The 22,786-nt window shown below is 44.2% G+C and overlaps 1 protein-coding gene across 2 annotated transcripts in view; it reads right to left on the bottom strand.

Moving 5' to 3' along the window:
- The window catches only part of Dct (dopachrome tautomerase), a 76,365-nt gene that overhangs the window by 43,235 nt on the left and 10,344 nt on the right, over positions 1-22,786 (bottom strand). For both annotated transcript variants that reach the window (XM_032917581.1, XM_032917580.1), the window contains exons 3-6: positions 20,869-20,969; positions 20,238-20,404; positions 17,226-17,405; positions 15,268-15,403 (exon numbers count right to left, since the gene is read on the bottom strand). In XM_032917581.1, the coding sequence (XP_032773472.1) occupies positions 15,268-15,403; positions 17,226-17,405; positions 20,238-20,404; positions 20,869-20,969 (584 nt within the window). The remainder of the gene's footprint in view (positions 1-15,267; positions 15,404-17,225; positions 17,406-20,237; positions 20,405-20,868; positions 20,970-22,786) is intronic.

The following is a 22,786-nucleotide window of genomic DNA, read 5'->3' as shown; positions in this document are numbered from 1 at the left end:
AAATACATATTTTCCTCAAAATATAGATGTTTGAGCCTAGCAGAAAAGAAGAGGTAGCCGTCGCCATTACTGTAAAATTAACGAGCGATAAAAAGGAAATAAAAACACTGAAGGTGGATTTTCGGATTTCGCGTGCCCTTTTCCTACCCATTTTACAAACCTCTTCCTTGAATTCTTAGTATTGCACAGCAATAAAAAGTCTAAAAGTGTATGAATACACAGAACACTCGTTTTTATTTTCTCAGAGAAGCTGTAAAACCCTTTTCAAACACTGCCGTCTTTATATATTTCACAACATCACCAGTGCAGTCCCCATATGCACAGCCCTGATCTTTTTTTAAACAGGGTATAAAAGCAAGAGTTCAGTTGACTTGTTTTTCTTTTTAAACAGGGTGTAAACGTAGTTCAGTAGATTTCACATCTGGCAGTGAGACTTCCTCTTTCGTTCCTAGACTGCAAGGTCGGGATGCTCACGGACAGCATTTGTTCTTCCTCCTATGTCTTAGACGTGGTCAACTCAGGTCACAATGTACGAGCCCCACCTCTCTGGAGGCAGCCATTTTGTCGGGAAGCCCAACTCAGCCACACAGAAAAGCCAACAGCAACAAAGGCTAGCTAAACTCCAGCTGCCCCGGTATCTACCACTATCAGACTCCAAATGCCTTAAGATCATGACCCACCCAGGCTCAGTAAAGCCATTCCAGACTCTCTGCCCAAACTCAGAGGAAATCACAAGAAACGAAATGGTCACACAGGCTTCAAGCTGAAGTGTTGGGCTCATTCTAACACAGTAGTAGATAACCACAGGGAAAGGAGTAAGTCTGAACAGCTCAGGACAGACTCAGACTCGCTCCACCAAGCACAGAGAAAGCTGTTCCTTGAACCCTAGTGTTGGCACTTGGGGTCAAGGATCAGTAAGTTCCAAGATTAGGAGGACATGGATCATGAGTGTTGACCAAGGGGAGCACTGCAAACATCGGGGAGCACTGCAAACATCAGCAGTGGACACCAGCACGTGGCAGTGTGGAGGCAGAGAAGGCAACACAGAACCTATAGCAGCTTCTGTTGAGTCAGAAATGTTAGCAAAGGGTGACTGTCGCTTCAACTATAGCATCCGTGCTATTACCAGCTTAATTTGACACAATGGCTCATAGGAGAGGAATGAAGGGATCCCTATTTTATGGGTGTATGCAGGCTACTGTTCTCCGGCATCATGACTTTGTAGAGCTAGCTAATAAAAAGACGGGCATTTAGGGAGGCCTATGGTACATAATTAGCCCTTATTAAATACAATGATTAATATTGTTAGTGCTTGTTCTGTGTCAAACGCTACCCTAAGAGCTTTATGAATAACAACGTGCTGGAACCTCAGAACAACCTGACTTAATGGCTGCTGCTTTCATTAAGCGCTCAGGCTACTGTGAGGAAGGATTGCACACTGGGTGCCTGAGACGCTGCGAGCTCACGCTCTCCCCGTTCTAGAAGACAGAAATCCAAAGTAAGATGTTGCTGGAGCTGGTTCCTTCCTGGGGTCTTTGCCACTGCTTGGTCATCTTTGCTTTGCCTTCATCTTCATTCATGTGTACTTGCCACGCCCAGACCCCTGGACATCACTTACTAAGGCTTGAATGTCTCTCTGAAACTCATGCTGACGTTCCATTGCCACTGACGGTGAGACTGAGTCTGAATGCCTGGATAGACTACGACTGTGATTACGGGTAGGGGTTGGTTACTATAGGACCAATTTTCTCATTAAAAACAAAACCAAAACCCAGCTTCTCCTGTTTTCTCTCCTTGGTCAGAAACTCCCATGCTGCCCTTCCTCCGCTACCACAATGCTGGGATACAGTGTGAAGGTCCCGGTCAGATGCCAGTGCTGTGCTCTTGGACCTTCTAGCCTTCAGAACCATAACAAAATAAACTTCTACTGTTTACAATTAGTGCAGACTGTAGACTTCTGTTATAGCACGGAAAGCAGGCTAAGGCCCCTTGCATAATGGATAAGGCATATGCCCCTCTATTTCACCTTATCTGAGCTACTTACACAGAAACAAAGTCACTTACTGAGTGATGAAGGATTAGGATTTTAGTATTTCAGTGAGGGAAGGCACGATCTAAACAGAATATAAGATACGAAGCATTAAGAGATTTGTCCAAAAGCAAGATGGAGCAAGAGTTTGTGAACCCAGGATGCCCAACTGTAAAGCCAGAGCTCATTTTACAATAAAATGTTTATGTTGTTTTTAATTCAGTACATGCATGTGTGCCTGAGTGCTGGAAAGTATGTGCATATGTGCTCGTGTGACTACAGAGACAACAGGCCCACTGGAGCTGGGCTCACCAGGCAGCTGTGGACCTGACATGGGTATTAACTCGGGTCTTCTGCAAGACCAGTCTACACGGTAGCTGCCGAGCCATCTCTGCACCTCTGCATCCACCCTCGTCCCTTTGCAGAGGAAGCCAGAATTCTTTCAGTTGGTTTGGTTTGGTTTGGTTTGGTTTGGTTTGGTTTGGTTTGGTTTGGTTTTGGTCGTGTAGCCCTGGCAGTCCTGGAACTCACTCTGCAGACCAGATTGGCCTCCCAAGTTCTGGGATTAAAGGTATGCTAAAGCCAGAGTTCTCAAACCACCTATTTCTTTTCCCATACAATAAATCACCCTGTTCATCAATCACTCGGCTGAGTTTCGAGCCCAACAAGAGCAAATTAGTTTTCAGGAATATCCTCACGTTTGACCAGGATGATGAAGTGTAGAGTTCAACTCAGGAGTTCCTAAGTCAATTGTGAACTTTCACGATCTCTGAGCCAATCCATGTCAGAAATAAAAGTGTGATTAGGAAAAAGACAAGAGAATCTCAAGGCACCAGTAAGATGCAGGGCCAGTGCAGCAAGAGGCTAACAGCTTGTAAAAACGCAGTGAACCCTCCCAGTGCAAAGCATATAATTAAAAAAGCAGACAAAACTCTAAAGCAATTTATCATCAGCAGAGATAAAAGGAAGGAGAAAAACAATAAAAGACAATAGGTTTCATAAGGGCCATAAAACATACAATAAATGCTCGAGTAGGAACAACATACAGAGGACCCAATTTACAGAGCCCAGTAAATGAGGAAGAGCGGCGTGCTGGGAAAGCCTGCAGACTACAGTGAATAGACTGCAAGTGGTAACAGATCCATAGCCACAAAGGGAGACAGTGTAGCCAGTGCAGAAAGCCTCTGTGCTGAAGCTACAGATGCTGCTCTTCCACAAGAAACCTTGTGTTCTTTCTGGGACGCTAATTGTATCTTTGTTGGACACAGTTGAAAATTAACTTGGGCATTATTGCTGTAACGGCCAAATGCTATTTCAGGGTCAGATGTGAGGAGCAAAAGTCAAGTAAAGGACTTTTATTATGGACTTTTATCCACTACCCAGAGACGTAAATGCAGGTTGGTATTAAAATTTAGCATTTAGGAATAACGTGACAAAGTCTTGCTTGGCTCCATTCTGCTTCCTCCTAGGAAAAGAAGGATAGGTTCAAGAAGCAGGGAGGGAACTCCTGAGTCTCCACTCAGAAGCACTGTTGAAGAAAATGGGAGCACATGGCTAAAAACCGTTTTAATGTAATCCTTGCAGGGGAAAGCAATCAATCAGCATGCATTGTTCTCACAGGCAAGAGAATACCACACGAGAATGCAGATGAGGCTAAGGCTACTGCCAAAGGGCTGGAACTGAGCTGGCTATAAATTCCGACTCTTGCCATACAGGAGAATTGAGAAGACTTTCTGCACCTGGAGAAAAGGAATCGCAAACAGCTGAGTCCAGCCGCAAAGAGACGCACACATTAGCAAAGGTCAGCACACTGTGGCCTCCACAGCCCCAACCGCCCAGAAGACACCCCTTATCATCAGAGAGGCTTGTATGATGGTGACATGTTACTGTTGTGGTTCTAGATTCGGAATTCAGAGGTAAAGTCAGATGTGACTGTTTAAAAGTCACAAGGCATACATACATGGACACGGACAAACAGGCACTGCCCTCTAATTTAAAACTTAAGGCGAAAGTTTAAGTCCCTTTTCAAATGTATTTAAGCTGGTGAAGGTGCCTTTAATCCCTTGCCCTGGGGATGCAGAGGCAGCCAAATCTCTGTGAGTTCTGGTCCTCCCAGTCTGCTCTATATATGGAATCCCAGGCCAGTCAGAGCTACATAATACGCTGAGACTCTGTCTTGAAAACAAAACCATATTTAATCAGCTTGCTCTTTCATGGATGACTTTTTTTTTAATTCTTGCCTTTTTCCACCAAGGCACTGAAGCAATGTATGGTCCTGTTTTCACATTTCCTGAAATAAGCCATAGTGTGTGTGTGTGTGAAGTGGTCAGGGGCATCCAGACTTCTACCTGCGTGGCTGAGCTGTGCCCTAGAAACACAATTCAGTCAGGGACAAGAAACAGCTTTGTACAGACTGGATGCATGTGTCCGTCCCTAGCGCATGGCAGATCCCTAACCCTGGCTGTGACAGTTGGAAGCTATAGCCCCCTGCAAGATGGCAGACCATAAGAATGGAGGACTTATGGACAGGATCAGTTCCCTTAGAGAGGACCACGGAGAACACTTTCTCACTTTCTCATTTTCTCACTTTTGTGAAGACAAAGCAACAACAACAACAACAACACAGCCTTCTGTGAACCACGAAGCAGCACCTCACCACACTCTGATGCTTCCCCCTTGACCTTCCTACTTTTCAGAGCAATGAGAAATGAATGTCGATTGGTTGAGCCCAGTCTCTGGTATTTTCTATTTTCGTTACAGCATCCTAAATGAACCAGTGTGCGATTGTAGTAGAAAGAGCATTTGGGCATTAACAGGTGGTAAGACGGCTCAGTGGGTAAGTTCAAACCCCATTAGCCACATTGGAGAAGGAAAGATCTGACTCCAGAAAATTGTCATCTGGCCACTGTACACTACAGGGCACGAGCTTGTGCATGCACGCACAAACACAAAATAGCTAAATAAGTTTTTAAGGCATAGAGTGACTAAGGAAGGGATCCAATGTCAACCTGTGGCCCTCACACTCACCTGCATGAACACACACACAGAGAAGGGAGGGTGGGCATATTTCTCTGTCATTCTGGAGAAGTTTTTTCAGAAAAGAAACACCTCCTGGTTCAATCTGTAGCGTGATGAGACAGACTGGAGAGACTGCTCAGTGGTTCAGAGCGTGCGTTGCTCTTACAGAGAACCGTAGTTCGCTACATAGCATCTCTGTGGTAGCCCACAAGTGCCTGTAGCTACATGGAATGTGACCCCCTCTGTTGACCCCAAAGAACACCAGAATGCATATGGTGTGCAGATATATGTGCAAGCACTCACACATACACATACAAATAAAATAAAAAGTCATCATTAAATTAAATGGATATAATAGTACTATATATGTATCACCATACATATGCTTGGTCCAGGAAGTGACACTATTAGTAGGTGTGGCCTTGTTGAAGGACGTGTGTCACTGCGGGGTGGGCTTTGAGGCTCCTTTGTTCAGGCACCTGCCAGTGTGGAAGAGACTCTCCTCTTGTTTGCCTTGCAATGTCAGTCTCCTGGCTGCTTCTAACCAAGATGTAGAGCTCTCAGTTCCTCCTCCAGCACCATGCCCACCTGGACCCTGCCATGCTTCCAACCATGATAATAATAAACTGAACCTCTGAACCTAGAAGCCAGCCCCAATTAAATGTTGGCCCTTATAAGAGTTACCTTGGCCATGATGTCTCTTCACAGCAATAAAACCCACACTAAGACAATATGGAATATATGTATGCAAATATTTATGCCTATATGCCTATGAATATATTGTATACAATATAAATAGCACATAGAAGAAACTGAACCCTGGAAATTCAGCAGTTAATTCCTTGAGGGGAAAATGTTTATGGTTTTGAAATTTTTGAGCAAACACAAAGATTAGGTACACCAGAGTTCTGCTATTAATGCACCAATTTTCTGAGCGGTGTGGCCAGTTCAGCAAGCATCCTCCTCCGTGAGGGCCTCTCTGAAGAGAGAGCTCTGTGGTACTATGAGGGTCCAGTCTGCCGAGAGCTATCTCCAGGCTGTTTTTTGTTGTGGAATCAGAAAAGCCCTAGGGGACGGAAACTGAAGTTGATGCTACACCATCCTAGATGTGTGCAAAAACTATGGCTTATCAGTCATATTTTATCTGACTGATAAGGAGGAACATCTAATTCAGTCCTTGGTATGGATTAGCTCTCAAAAGTGTCTGTTCGTACTTAGAAAGCCCTATTGTTGAAAAGGCATTTAGCGTCTGCCCATGTAACATCCTCAGACCAGACGGGACTCACAGAGACCTTTGCCTGTGGTGGTTACCCATCCTACCTTCGGCTCTTCCAGATCTTACTCAGACAGGATGCCACTTAAGAGGTAGTGACAGTGTGTCCACTACATTAAACTGCATATTTAAAAAGTGAATGCTGCATTTACAAAGCGTGCACACAGTGAAACCAATGGCCCCATCCTTTCAAAATTATTGAGAGATGCCCTTCCCAACTAGGGTTAATTCTGCTGCTTAGACTGACCTACCAGCACCGAACTGGCTCAGCTATAATGAAAGCCATTGTGGTGGGTTGAACTGTCTCAAAGGCAAAATCGTTGGAAGAATTAGATGGAGAAATTGTGTGAGTGGGGAACCTTTCCAGCTGATGGGCGTCTGCCTCAGCATCTCGAGTCTTACGTTCTTGTAATGGCTGTTCCTGGTTGTCAACTTGACTATATCCAGAATGAACTACAATCCAGAACTGGAAGGCTCACCTGTGATCCAGATCTTGAGGCTGGGAGATACAAGTTTCTGACCTGGATTTTGGCATGGAGATCTTGAGGCATAGTGGCTATGAATCCCAGGAGACTAAATTAAGGAGATCTCTGAATTCAAGGTTGGCCTGAGACAAAAAAAAGTCACAGATACGAGCAGGTGGTGGTACACACCTTTAATCTGGGTCACACCTTCCGCTGGAGGCCTACATAAGGACATTGGAAGAAGGAAAATTCACTCTTCTTCACCTACATGCATTTACTTGCTAGCACATCTGTTGGATCTATTAGCCTTGTGGGACTGAGCAACTGCTAGATCCTTGGGCTTCCCATTCACAGCTGACCATGGTTGGGGAGTTGGACTGCAGACTGTAAGCCATCATAACCAATTCTCTTACTATACAGAGACATTCCATAAGCTCTGTGACTCTAGAGAACCCTGACTAATACAGTTCTCCAAGTTTCAAACGAGGAGTATGGTTTGGCATAGAGAGGTTAAAACATCATGTCTGTGTTCACACCTATAGAATAGGAACTGTCACTGAATAGATGCTCAATAATAAACAGCTTCTTAATAACAGAAAATAAAACAGAAAACGAGGTTTGGAGGGCAAAGCCCAGGACCCACACTTAGTAGGCCATACTCTAACCTCTGCCCGACCCTAAGAAAAGTCACTACACATGTGACTTGGCCAGACCGGATGTGATGTCAATGAACACACCAGATTCTCATAAACTAAAAATAAATTAGTAAGATGAACAATTTAAATTTGCATGAACCTGCTATTACTTTTTCCGTTAAAAGCCTCAGAAACAGAGGATGTTGTGATTTGTTGACCACTCAGAGAGCAAATCAGTCTCACTAATTCTGGTTCTTTTGAACATTTTTGATTTTTTTTAAAATTATACAGACGTCATAATGAAATGAACACATGGCTCATACAAAAGCAAATGTTAGCAAGATTCGTAAATGTATAGAAAAGATGCAGAGCTTCGTTTACAAGAGAAATTCGAATTAGAACTTCTTCTACCAAATTAGCAAAGAGGAGAAGGCAAGACAGCACAGGGACAAAGAGCGTAAAGTCAAAAGCAGGGCCTAGCAATGACCATGACTGCACCATGCAGGGGTGAGGAGGGACTGTCCTTCAGTCTTTGGGGACAACTCAGGATTTTTATCCAAAGTCCAATGTTTTATCACCCCCTCCCATACAAGGACTCTACTCTGTCTTCTCACCTTACCTGCTCGACATGATATATCTTAATATTGCTGGTAAATGAAAAGATTAGGAACTGTTAACTGCCTGCCGTGACTTCAGTGTGGTTTGTCCTCATCGAGATTCATGTTTAATTTTAATTCCCGGTGTAAAGGTGTTGAGAGGTAGTAGGAACATTAAGTGACTAAGTCATGAGGGACCTATCTCCTGAGTGGCTGACACTCTCTTTCTGGTAGTCAGCCAGTGATTAAGCTGCCTAACAGGACCAGAATCCAACTCCTGTAGTAGCTGTTACTGAAATACATTTGGCTTCCTCAGCTCTTTGTTTCCTCTCTTGAGAAATGCTTTCTTGCTGTCTTCACCATGAGTTGAGGCTACACAAGGTCTTCAAGTCTAGACTGCAGGAGCACACCCATGAGCTATAGTAATCTGTTTTGTACGATTTACCCAACCTCGGGATTTCTGCTATAGTCACACACAGTGGACTGAAGCAGTACTCATCTATGGAAGACTGATTAAATTTTTGATGATAAATCTATACAATAGATCACCCACCAACCAGAATAAGGGGAAAAAGAAAAGTCTTTATTAATGGATGCACGCTGGCATAGAAAAGGAATGGAGAAGGGGAAAAAGGGAGAGGGAGCCTGGGTTGGGGGGGGGGGAGAAAACAGTCTATAGTATATTTTCAATTAGTTGGATGTATAACCTATTTGCTTCTAGGTTTACAAAATATACCTAGAGAGAAATAGTAGCGAGTGGCTGAAAGACAGACGCAATGCTTCATTTAGACAGCTTTCACTGTGAACCTTGTATGTGCATTATTAATTTTAGGATTCAAGATTTTAGGGAGGGTTGGAGGTGCAGTCACGTGGCAGGGCATGTGATTGGCTTACCTGAAGCCCTGGCTTCAATCCCCAGCACCAAATGAAACATTAAGAAACTATGTAACAACGTTATAGTTAAGCGAAACAAGTAGAAATACAATACGTGTCACTAATATACTACAATTGCTACTATATGCAACCTGAAACCTGAAAGGAAGCAAGTATAAAAATTGAAACGTGGGCTAAACAGGTGATTGGGTTGTTCAGAGCGCTTGTTACTCTTGCAGAAGACCTGGGTTCAGTGTTTACAGTGTTCTCGCCCTAACTCCAGCTTTCCAGTGCCCTCTTGTGGTCTCCATGGGCACTGCATGCACATGGTGCAAGTATTAAAAAAGCAAACATAAACACAAATCAAAATTTCACATTTAAAAGCTGAACGTGTAATTACGAGGATTTTAAAGCTTTTTCTTCAGACTGGAGTGATGTCTCAGTGGGTAAAGCACTTGCCACACAGGAGTGAGGACCTGAGTTCAGATCCCCAGGGTCCACATAAACTAGCCGGGTGCCTATGATTCCAGAGAACTTAGAAACAGATGCATGCCAGGGCTCCCAGCCTGTTTAGCTGAGTCAGTGAGCTCCAGATTTAGCGGGAAACCCCGACTCAAATAATAAGTAGAGAACATTGAGACACTTTCTATTAACCTCACACACGTACACACTCACACAGAAGCACCGCGCTCACATCCACCTTACTGCAGTAAAGGACTGTGACCTAAAACAACTTGAGGAGAAACGTTGTTTCAGCTCACACTTGTAGCCCATGGTGAAAAGAAGTCAGGAACTCAAGGCAGCAACTAAGACAGAGAGCATGGAAGAGTGCCGTTTACTAGCTTACTTCTCCAAGCTTGCTCACTTTGTCTTCCCATATTCCCAGGACTACCTGCCCAAGGGTGGCACCACCTATCATGAGCTGAGCCCTCCCACATCAATCATCAACTAAGAAAACGCACCACAGGCTAGCCCACAGGTGAACCTTGAGAAGACTTTTTTTTTTTTACAGTTAAGGTTCCTTCCTCTAATTTATGTCAGGTAACAAAAAGTGTGTGTGTGTGTGTGTGTGTGTGTGTGTGAGAGAGAGAGAGAGAGAGAGAGAGAGAGAGAGAGAGAGAGAGAGAAGATGGTAATGATACTGGCTTTGGAGGCTTAGTCCAGTTAGAATTGCAGCACATTTGATAGAAAACAAACACGTGAACTAGCTATCATTATCTAGTCAACTCACAAACAACTCAAGTGCTTGGAACTCGTTGCATGTACCTTGTAAAAGGGTAACTCTGACGCACAAAAAGATGTCACGTCTCAGCCAAAGGACTTGTACCAAGAAGATGAACATAAGAGGGCTGGCTAAGCTGTGGAGAAAGGTGAACACTTACACTGCTGGTTTAGTAAAGCGATGGTGGAAAATGACAGAATGCATCCTCAAAAATGAGAAGTGGGACCACTGTGTGCTCGTGAACTCCAACACGGGGTTTAGATCTAAAGGGGGTAGGTAGTATGTGAAAGGGCACCCAGTTTCTCACCACGCTCTTCACGATAGCTGACATTGGGAAATAACTTCCGTGTATAAAGACACCATGCCCTTAAATGGTGGTGCCTGGGCTGGGAGCACAGCTCTGTCGGTAGGCTTTATGCCTGTGTGTAGCTCTGGGTCTCATTCCCCAAACCACCACAGAAGTTGTGTCTTGAAAGACAGCATTAGATTAAAAAGTGGTGTAATATATATATATATATATATATATATATATATATATATATGTGTGTGTGTTGTTCAATGGAAGACGGTTATTTTTTTTTAACATAGGGTCTCCTGTAGGCCAGGCCAGCTCTCAAATTTCTATGTTGTCAATGAGGGCCTGGAGTTCCTGAACCTCATGCCTCTAGCTCCTGAGTGTTGAGATTACAGGCGTGTAGCACCCCTCCAGCTTCCGTTCCGTTCTTAAGGATGACAACACTGGTAAGTCTGCCGCATATGCATGGGGTGGGATAAACCTGGTGCAGAGAGACAAACTGCTCAGCCCTTTTCTAAGATGCTTCCGGGAAAAGTATCCTGACGCTCTGGGCAGAATATCACGATCCTAGCACAACCTCTTTCTCAGCCTCAAACTTGAATTTTTACAGTGTATTGGTTTCCCCAGGGGTCCTCAGCTTCCCTGTGGCCTAACCTCATTCTCCATGATAAATGTGTGGATTTGCTGCAACTCGTAAGAATTATTAGAATTTCAGACATTGTTTCAGAGGGCTTTCCCCCCCTCCTTCCTAACATTCTGCCTTCTCTTCCTTCTTATTGCGATCCTACACAGCGTTATAGTGCTGTTGCTTGTAGAGATTTTACAAAATAATTTTTAATAAAAGCACTATGCAGCACGGTTGCATAAATTGCCTCACAAATATGAAATTCCTGAAGCTATAACTCTGTCAACTAAAATAGTTTAACCTAAATCTCGGGATGCAAAATCATTTAAAGCTCACTTGGCTTCAGCAAAGCTTCTTTGTAAACAGCCTTAAGTAAGTGTGTGTTTTGAAAATGGCGACAGAATGCTGTTCCCTCCTCCTTCAAAGAAAGGCTCTGGCTTGCTGTTTTGCTGTCCTTGTTTTATGGATCTAATAATACAGTATTACTCCCAAAATTTTCAACATGGAAGATATTAAAAGTAACGAAGACGGAGACAACTAAATACATAGTAGCCTTGAACTACATGTAAGCTTCAATGGTTTGTTTTGTTCTTAGTAACAAAGTTCCCAAGTGGGTTCTCACCTAGGACAGGAAAACCATATGACTACAGTCATAGTCCAGAAGCTAAGGTAGAAGGATTATAAGTTCAAGGCCAGCGTGGGGGACATAGTAAGAGCCCCACCCCCTACAGCAAAACAGAAAATAAGAAAGGCAGAAGGAGAGATGAGAAGACAGGGAAAGTGTCCTATGCTGCAAACAAAGAATGCTGCTCCCTTAGGATAAGAGCCAGAAAAGTATTAAAGAGGACAAAGAAAAACTATGAGATCGTAGTACCGGGTTAAATAAGACAAGTGCAAGGTACCACGTGGGCCTACTGTCTGTCTCTCTGCGTGGCTTTACTGGGTGGGATACCACATTCAATCGTTTGTGCGTTATCTGTGGCTGCATTCAGTGCTTCAGTAAGGGATGGGGATACAGCCCGATGTTTGTTGAGCAAGCACTAGAACTCAGGTTCAGCTCCCAGGACTGATTAGAAAATAAAGTAAGGGCAGGAGGCAGGGATGGAGAGAGAGAAGCAGAGGAGGTGGAACGGAGAGAGGGGGCGCTGAGTAATCGAGGCTCTCGGGGCCCAAAAACCCCAGAATTTTGCTATCTGGTCACTTACAGAAAAACGTGACCTGTCCTTGTAGGCAGGGTTCACGAGCTTCCTCAAAAAGATAGCAGGTCTACAAAGAAACTCATTTAGCGCCATTGCTATTATTTCCTTCAGGAGCAGAGCAAGGTTTGTGAAGAGGAAGCTCTTCAACCTGTTACAGAACCTCATGTTCTACTGAGAGCAACTTGAAATACTGACAAGAGAAGCGGTAAAATTGTCCTTACGAGTAGGGATTGTGTGCACAAATGTATGGTCGATGCTGCACACTTTGACAAGACCTCCTTAGAGATATATACTTTCAGATAGGTACCAGATTATCTGGGCATGTGCTGAAGGCTGAAATGGTAGCCAAGGAAATGATCTGAAACATGGAGTCAGAGACCTCAGGCAACCAGCAAGAGGCAGATGGTGTGATGGCTGCTGATGCCTCACAGATGGGCCCCACCTGGTCAGAGGCAGGGACCAACAGTCCACACGGCTGACAACCCCATCAGGCATCATGGCTGTGCAGACCTGAGAGGAGAAGCAGTTTCTAGAAGGAATGATCACCCATCTACTCTTTTGAAGGAGACTCAAGTCTAAGTCAAGTTGCCCCGCTTAGCCCCCAGTTGGCTTAGACTTGAGTGTCTTCTTATCGTGTCACACAGCCTCCCAGGAGCCCACGAAGACAAACTTGTAGAAACTGATGATGCCGTGAGTTGAGCTCATTCACATTCATGTGTTGAAGCTCGAGCTCCACTGATGTATCTACATTCAGAGATGCGACTTCAAAGGAGACTGCTGATGTTTGTTGAGGTCTTAAGGGTGGCCATGATGGGATAGGACTAGTGTCCTTCTAGGAAACAGCACAAGAGAGTTTACTCCAAAGCCAGATCCCACTTCCTGTTTACTGGGCTCCCTGCCTATGGGTGCAATGGGACTGGAGCCCTCTTACTTTCTGCCATGATTTCTCCACCACCATCACCTGTATCCCCTTACACTGTAAGCCAAAATGAGCATTTCTCCCTTCCTGTTGTTTCTTGTCATGCGCCTTGGTCGCAGTGATAAGAAAAGCTAATACAGGAACTTTCATCCAACGCTAATTGTGTTGGTTGTACACTGCTGATCCCCTGCTCAGAGCAGTGGCTTTTGTTCACACTAATAAGTCAGCAGTGTGTTATTACAAAAATCTGAGCAAGCTGAGACACATATATTAATTCAACACAAAGGAAAGGAAAATTCTGGAAGAATCTAAATGCAAAATACTATCAAAAATTTAAAGGACAAAGGGAGATTTTTTTGTGTGTGTTTGTGTGATGGATCCTAAATCATCTACCTAAGGCACACAGCTCTGAAGAAAGCCGGCAAACAAGCAGTGTGATTTGAGAGCCTCCAAAGCAGACACCTTGCTGGAGGTCAGCAGTTGAAAACCGGTATTGCTCTTCTATAAATCTTCTCAGCCAACTTTAATGAGCTGTTCTTCAGAAAGAAAAGCAACCTCAACACCTAGGAGCTGGCCTGGTACTGTCAGCTAGGCCTGGATGTGTTCTCTCAGACAGAAACTACTCCACAGAACATCAGCCACAGACAGGGCCCTCTGACTGTGATGGATCAGGACCAAACCAGTATAACCCTATAGACATGTCTGAGCACAGACAAAATACCCAGTGTCCTTTGCTGTCTGCTACAAATGACTGCTGCTGGTGTACCAATAAACAATATCTGCCTTCCTATGGGCAAGTGCTTTCAGTAGTCAATGATAGAATCGCCCTTTCTTCCTGACAGGATTGACCTGGAATGAAACTCCCTGCTTCTCTCTTCACAAAATACCAGGCACCAACCCAAAGCCTAACCACCTTTTCTAATGTCCATTGGCCAGGACTTCTTCAGCATCCTCATTCTCTCCCCGTAAGGAGTTATAACAACTCAATGTGTTTATCTGTGGTAGAAGGAAACAGACACCACATGCCCCAAGCCTTCCTTGGATGCCTGAACCTCAGTTGATAGCAAACCTCACATACACTATACTTTCCCTCTACATGCATACCTATGAGAAAGTGTAACTTAGCAACCAGAAATAATTAACAAACTAATAAAATAAAATAATAATAACAGCGTGCTATCATAAAATCGATATGAATGTGAACTATCAAAATATCTCACATCATATTCATCTTTCCTCTTCTTCCAGGACCATGGTTGGCCATGAGTAACTAAGTCACAGAAAGGGGGGTCTGTTTTATAGCTGTTCCCAGAGGACCATCTATTAGTGAAAGGCATCATGACAGGCAGCTAAATACTATGGCCCCAGATGGTACGATCCCCATTTGAGCTGTCTCCAGAGAACTCCTTGGCCAACATCTTTAAGAACTAGTGTAGCTTGGGATTGTAACATTGATTACCCCATTGCCAAGTATGGTCGAGATTTCATGGTTTGAAGTAATACTGAAATCAGATTTCTCAAAGAAATTCATTGTTCTTGGGGTATCACTGGGACCCTGAGTGGACAGTACCAAGTCTCTCTCATGGCTATCTCCTGTCCTGTCTCTCATGGCTGTGTCTCCTGTCCTGTGTCTCACAGCTGTCTCCTGTCCTGGGTTTTGAATCACTACTGTGGCTGAGAGCATTTGCGCTTCTCATCCAGCCAGCATCCCTCTTTCTCCTTCTTTCTGGCTACCCAAGCCTTTGTTTCCTACAGGCAACAAACAAATGTAGTCTACATGCAGTGCACACTCTTCAACACCTTTCATTCACCAGGGAACATCATTTACAGCTATGCTAATTTATGATATACAGTTTGTTAGATTACTAACATAATTCTGCTAACTTGTAAACTCCCCTCTGGACTGTAAACCCCTGGTTAAGTTTATCTAAATCCAACCATCCCTAAAGAATTGGTTCCTGAGTAGGGTCTTCATTTGCTACCTGGCCACATGTCCCGTGTAGATTAAAATCAATGTATATAGGTAGAGAACAAAACGTCACCAAACCTTCGCTGCAAAGTCAACACATCCAACATAATACGTAGAAACAGCTTTGTAAGTTCTGAGTCTCTAACATACCACAAAGATAGGGTCGTTGGCAGCTGAGTGTGGCAAGGCATTCGTTCCATTCAGGAAGGAGTGAGCCAAGTTATGAAGGTTCATGACCTGAGAGTCCAATGTTCCGTCTGCTTTGTCAAACCCTTCCAGCGCATTCCTGAGAGAAACCAGAGTGTGGTGACTTCAGTGAAGATCGTCAAAAGTCTCAGCACTACACAGCCATCTTCTCCTCTAAGATTGGACAAGGATAGCAGAGGCTCCGCCACTAATTGACTAAGGGCTCTCTCCCCTCCACCTTTTGTCACAATCTTCTACAAGGGAAGGAACTCAATCAAGGCTGCCCTGAACCTGCCTGGTAACATTGTTCTCTTTGTGAACAATGTAACTATTTATTTCCATTTTCTATACCGTTGAAAGACAAGGACTATGTTTCCTTCACAATGTTACTGCCAGGACTTATTTTCCATCCCCCATATATGACCTGTAATCATAAGAATCAACATAGATTCTTACATTGATATTTCTCAATGAATTAGACTGTCCGCTTGGCTGGAAGACAAGTATCCTTCTAAACATACCCCAGCATTTCTCCTTTCTTCTCTTGTTTCCCTCTCTAGTTCCAAGAAATTCTAAACATTTACTCCCTGCCACAGTGATACTGGAAAGGAAGATTGCCTTGGAAGCATGGAAGGAAATGTTCATGACCTGTTCTCAGAGTTTCCTCCCCAGTAAGAACAGGCTGGGTCCTAACCATGTTATGTTCCTAACTGACTCTCAAACGATGCCAGTGATTATGATGCAAGAGTCACATTTTAAGACCACTCCCAGCTCAAGCCTAGAGAGAAAGCAGTCCGGATTAATAGCATTTTTATCACAAGGAAAAACGAATGCATGCTTCTTTTTAAAACCGTCTTAAAATGTTACCCTTCACCTACTTTTTTTTTGCTCGAATCTTTGAAACAGAATCTCACTGGCTGGCCTGCAAATTACTATGCAGTCCAAGTTGGCCTCAGACTCAGAGATCTGCCGTGCCTCTACCTCCCAAGTGCTGCAATTAAGGCATGCACCATCATGCTTGGCCCTTTGCCTACTTTTGACACCACTCTAAGAACCATGCCCACTTCCAGCGCCAGGTTCAAAGCCTGATACATTCAGCAAAATTCCTGAAATTAGGTTCTGCCTACCCTGTCCCTAGCCCAGTATAAGTTATGTAATTTGTGTGTGGGAGGTTGGGGGCTTGTAGAGAAAGAGAACAAATGCAGTTTGGGTGACCACCTTCTCTTCCGTGGACACCGGGATCATCTTTGTTAGAACCTTGTTTACATACATATTCACGACTACTCTTCTGTGGTGGGAGGAAACTGATGGCTGGTCTTAAAGTATTAGGCCATTATGCTTTGTGATACTTTGAACTAAATCCAAAGAGCTCCCCTGAGAGTCAGACCCCAATAGTAAGATGCGTGACTGATGAGCTTCTAATGTCCGATTTTAGAAAGTAAGAAGAGGATAAGAGTTTGAGCACCGTTGAAGTGTGAGAGTTCATGAGATGCCATGGCTCCTGAGGTAATGCCTGTATGTTTACAGAAATCAGAAGTTAGGATGGCATCAAACAGCCTACTTAGAAGCTGATGAAACTATAGTGTCGGTTAGAGTATATTTCTCAACACCAACCCCTCCTTACCCTGTGTTTTTAAGCCTTTCTCGAGTATTGAGATTTGGAGGTATCGGTCAATACCCGGATTCTTCTGGCCCCACTAATGCAGTGATTCTTGAACCTGTGGGCTGTGATCCCTTTGGCAAACGTCTATCTCCAAAACGTATTCACCTTACAACTCATAACAGTAGCAAAAGTGAAGTTAGGAAGTAGCAACAAAAACAAGTTCATAGTCGGGTGTCTCCTCATCATGAGGAACTGCATTAAAGGGTCTTGGGGTGAGGAGGGGTGGGGAGCACTGCTCTGAGAAGAGGCCATCGCCTACCTGAAGCTGAAGGTTGAGTTCTGGAAGAAGGGAGGACTGTCAAACTCCTGGAGGGACAGGCAGTCTTGCACATTTTTTAAGGTTGGCAATGTCTCGTTATTTCTGCCTACTTTGTTTCTTCTCAGCAAACCTTCGTAGGTGCCATTACACAAGGTAACCCGGCGGTTGTAGTCATCCAAACTAAGATTTGCAAGATTAAAAACAGTATGTCTTAACTTGGTGGATGGTGTCATGAATTTGATCCAGGCAAATCCATGGGGGATCATGGCCATTAGTTACTTCACAGGGTCCAAACTAGGTGTAAAAAACATCGCCCCTAAAGATAATCGTGGACGGAGACATTTCAAAACCTGTGGTCGCCCAAGCAAGAACACGGGAGTAACTGTAATAGTAATTATCGTTCCATTCAAAAGACAGGGACAGGTTTACAGGCAAGGTGCTGACAACTGTAATTGTAATTGAGCTTGGAAAAGTTAAAGGGGTAAAATAGTAGCTTCTATTACACAGCCAGTTTAGAGGGAATATCTGCGTAGAGCTGGGAAAAGCACTTAGGACAACTGGAGACACACAGGAAGCCAAAGAAACAGCTAGAATTATACAAATAAAATGTAGTAATAAAATAGTATTCGAGTCTTAAATACCTTGATTTGATTGTCCTACGTTGGATACACACATGCACACACGGTAATCAATATTATACCCCATATTTGTATAATAAAAATAATACTAGTCCCTATGCTTATTTATATGAATGTATGTACACATGTGTGTGTATGGGTACAAAATCCTGAGGGTCGCATTTCCTTAGCTAGAAGCCGGCAAGTGCCAGCAAGTGCCAGCAAGTGCCAGCAAGTGCCAGCAAGTGCCAGCAAGTGCCAGCAAGTGCCAGCAAGTGCCAGCAAGTGCCAGCAAGCCTCTTCCGCTCCTCCTCCTCGAGCTGGTCCTTGAGATGGGCTTACGGGCCTGCCCGGGAGGCCCAGGTTATCAAGTGTGTGCTGGGATTGAAACTCTGCTCTCACAGTTTCTCATCAAGGACTTTCTTAACCACTGAGCCGGCTCTCTGTGCTGTGAAATAATCATTTTTTTTTAAAAGTGCGAAAGCAAAAAGCACATTAGGAACTGTGTGAAGACAGCTGGAAATGAATAGTTAGGCGTTGGATGTGAGGCGGAGAGGAAGGGTCCACAAGGTCTGCTGCTGGCAGCCTGGAACCTCAGAGGACTGGTGTGTGGATGGAGGTAGATCCTAAAGACATTCGTGCATGGGCCACAAAGAGTGAGGGAAAGAGTGATGCGTAGAAAAGACGAGAACATGCAAAGACGGAAGGTGCCAGGACCCCGACCTCAGCAACCAAGGCCTCCCAGGCACCATTTCCCAGAGCGTTCCAGTGAGAGCCGTCTGTGAGGTAAAGAGTCCCAGAGTCAGACACGTCTGCGTTCCCACAGATGATTGGTAATAAATTCATCTTCATCTAGGGAGGCTAGAAGATGTTCCAAATATTTTTTAAAAAACACACTTTGAACTCAGTGTTCTTTAGACTAACGTGAGCACAGAAACTCCTCATGTCATATGAGTAGACAAAGGCACAGTGCCAATGGCGCTCTGTGGAACTCAGTGAACTTGAGAAAGGGAATCTAGAGCATCAGCTGAGGTCTGACAGAGGGCTTAAGGACATGTACAGAACACAGAAGGTAACTCCTGCGCAGGTCCAGACCCCCCCCTGAACACACATGTACCCCAAGACAGGTCCCTCACCACACACATCCATCCCCGCATAGACCAACACCTCGGAACAACTATGTGCCTACAACCAGTGCTGGCCAGGGAAGTAGGCCCTGAGGTCACTGAATGACATGATATAGGAAAGCAAAGTACAACTTAAGACATGGGAATTTGGAGAGAAAAAATAAGAAAGAAGGCAAAGGAACCTCTTGGGGAATCCTTTTCTGAGACACAATCATTTCCCCTTATCCACAATTTTGTTTTCCATGGTTAGTTCCCTGGTCAACTCTGGTCTAAAATATTCTGACAGGTGCTGAGAAACTGGAGCATGGAGAGAGACTGCTCACATAGGTCTTCTTCAGAACACTATAATAATTGTTCTGTTTTCTCGTAAGTTACCGTTGTTGATATCTTCTGGTGCCCAATTCATAAATTAAGTTTTGTCATAAGTAGGAAGAGTCAGAGGTACAGCATCCAGTGCTATCTGAGGTGTCAGGTGATCTGGGAACCCTGCAATGGACCCCCAAAGGCCAGATGGGATTACCGAACTGCACCTGCACAGAGAACGAGTCCAAGGACACTTTGAAGAGGGAATCTTTCTGGACTCTGGGTCACTTATTTTCTCGTGCGGCCTTCAGGGATTGGGAGCTATTGTTGCGCCTCCCACATCCAAGGCCTGTGCTTGTGTCCCACACAACTCCTCAGGAACCCGCGACCCAGATCCACCACCTTCCCTCCAGAGGTTTCTCTAGAGTGGTGCATGATGCTCCCACAGCTAGGCCCTGCCCTCTGCCCATTCCCTCCTTGCCTTCCCCCACATCCAGCCAGAGTCTGGACCTCTTTCTGTCTCCAAAATACCAGCTCCACGCCCTCGGGGACTTGTCCCAACTCCCTCCTTGGCTTCACGCACGCCACTATTACAGAACTTCTCAGACTGCCTGGTGATTTATTTACCACAAATTGATCTCTGTGGATGCAGAAGAAGGCCTGGCTCTTATTTCTCCCTGTGTTCCCGCAGCAGAGTTGCATCACCAAGGACGTGCTTGATGATGATCGGCAAATGGTGGCCGAAGGCTAGAACTGCTCCAGGTTGTGAAATGGTGCTCCTGGTCTCAAAATACAACTTCCATGCATCTACCTTCCTGATTTCAGAGGTTTAATGCTTAAATTCCTGCCTCCCTTAGGAAAACTGTCTTCAGAAACATGTAAACATAACTCCATGTCCCACAGGCAGAGAAATAGAAAGAAACATGGTGTGTATCACCTAGAACTAGGAGAAAGTGGTGCATTACCTGTCACACACAATCTCCCAGGTAGAGAACCTTGAGTTCTGACTAATCAGGGTCGGGTCGTCTCGTCTTGCTGCTCCGAGCAGCTCATCTGTGCACACGTCACACTCATTCTTCCCGGTGGCAAAGTTCCAATAGGGCAAAGCAAAGGACTCGTTGCCAATGAGTCTCTAAAAGCAAAGGGAGGGCCCGTCACTTTATGTATGTGTCAGATGCTACACAAAGGCGTCCAAGCAAAGGCTGGCCTGCTTCTTGGCCAAATTCACAGTAAAACTACAAATACCGATTGGATTGGCAAGGAAATATCAATGTAAAGATATAGCTGTATATATTCACATAAATATACAAATCTCATATATGCATTGTGCATATGTGTAAATATGCACAATACATTTGTTCTGCCTTAATACAGAAGGAAATCATACATTTGCAACAATGTGCAACAGTATAGGTAATTTGTCAAGAGAGCAGACTTTAGATGCTCACAGAGGGAAAAGAAAGCTATCTGAAACACTGAGGGTATTGGGTTGTTTTTTTCCCCCCACTGTTATCACTGAAATAAGTGTATCAAACATGGTTTACTTCTTGAATGCAAATCCTTTTTAGATACAGAGCACACACGGTTTTGACCAACCTGGAGCTCTCTTTCCAGCCACAACAAATGGTACCTGTGCCATGTGACAAAGGCAGGCCCTTGGTGAGAGAAATCAATGGCCTTATAGGGGCGTCCTGGACCTAAAACAGTTGGGAAATAGAGATCAGAGAATAGAATACTTAAGTTAAACCTTAGCAGAGTACGTCTGTGTCCAAAAGGACCACAGTGTTTTAGTTTAAAATCCATGTATCTAAACAGCAATGATAAGAACAATAACAAAGTTTCAAACACAGCACTTTCACAAACTAGCAACTTTCATTCCTCAAACTTTTTTTTTCTTTTCTTTTCTTTTTAGCAGAGAGCTGGAAAATTCAAGTCAATCTCAGCAGTCAGGGTCCTGTTACATATTTTAATTTTTACACAACAATGCATTACAGTAAAATGCTGTCTAAAAGTGTCAATCCTTAATACCTAAATGAAATGCATTTTAAGGATTTTCTGACTTGCTCTTTAAAATCACATAAATTTATAACAGAGGAACTACTTAATAATGTAGCAACTTCAACCACGCTCGGTGCTAATGCAGCCTTTATACATCCAAAAAGAACTTTTCGAGAATACTGCCTCACCCATCAATCAGCTAGAACCACAAGCTGACAAGCATGGTCACTGAGACCAGAAGAGGAAAAAAAATATGCCGGAACCAATTTAGCTGGCCACTGGAACTGCCAATTTCAGCGAAGCGCTTTGGGCAATTTAACGCCCTTCTTGCTGCCCGCTCTCCATCCATCTTCCGCCTTTCATAGCAGCTTTTGATGGTTATGCAGAAACTTCAGCTCACTTTAGCGCTTTCAAAGTACCTGTAATAACTTCAGAGAGCCGAACAGACGTGAATATAAATTCAGTTCCTAGATAGGACCAGAAACTATAGTTTTCCTTTCCTCTTGAGAGCCTATCTTCTCATAAAGCAAAAATTCCTCAGAGTAAAGACAGGAAAACGATAAAGGCTTTTAGCCTCATCTGTGGATAAAGGAAGATGGATGCTTCCCCGTGAGGCAGGTTTTAACAACGCTCACACTAAAAGCAGAGCATCTGTCACTGATGCTGGCCACACCACCTTTCTAAAAATTCGTTTTTGACTAAAGAAAAGTTTCACGTTTTCTACACAAAATGATGAGAGGAACACCAAAGGCTAGGATCTGGTGATGTGCGTGAGAGAAGGAGATGCTGAGAGAGCTGCACCACCCCAGGGCGCTCAATGACTTTGTTCACCCTGACCCAGGGAGGGGACCCAGAAGTAGGGACAGCAGCAGAAATAGCCAAGTGTGCAGACTGCTATGAAAAGAATCTAGAATGGACTCAAACTCTCCTAGAACAAACCAATGGCTTCTCCTCAGACCACGGTTAAATAGGGGCGAAGCTGTAGCTGTTTGATTGCTGAAGTTGATTGCTGACTATCAACTTTCTGTGCTGTATCCCTCCCAGTCCTCACATTTTTTTAGGTTCCCGGGAAGTCCTCAATATTTCATAAACATCGTTTCATTATGATTGTGGAGGTGGGGGACATGCGCACCAGAGCACATGTTGGGGTCAAAGGACATCTTCATGAAATCCGAGAAGCCTCCCAGCATTTTGAAATTGTGTTGTCAAGGAAACATTTAAGCAGCGCCGTAGCAACGTAGAGTTCCCGCTTAGCGTGTAGATGATTATGCCTGCGTTGGATGCTTTAAAAGGTGGTGAAATGAGCTGAGGCCCATGGCCAGCAAGAAGATAAAGACCCATGCTACGTAGTCTGGACACCTGAGTTTGATCGACAAGACCGACATCAAAGCAGAAGGAGAGGACAGTGATCAGAAGATGCCACCTGTCCTACAAGGAAGCAACCTCAAGCGAGCGTCCAACTGAAAACCTAAAGACATGTGAGTTCAAGGGGTCCCCACATTTCTAGTACAGATAC

This window comes from Rattus rattus, chromosome 12, assembly GCF_011064425.1.
Source record: "Rattus rattus isolate New Zealand chromosome 12, Rrattus_CSIRO_v1, whole genome shotgun sequence".
Classification (NCBI taxonomy): Eukaryota; Metazoa; Chordata; class Mammalia; order Rodentia; family Muridae; genus Rattus; species Rattus rattus.
Note: the sequence above shows the minus strand (reverse complement) of the source record. Positions and strands in the feature narration are given on the sequence as shown.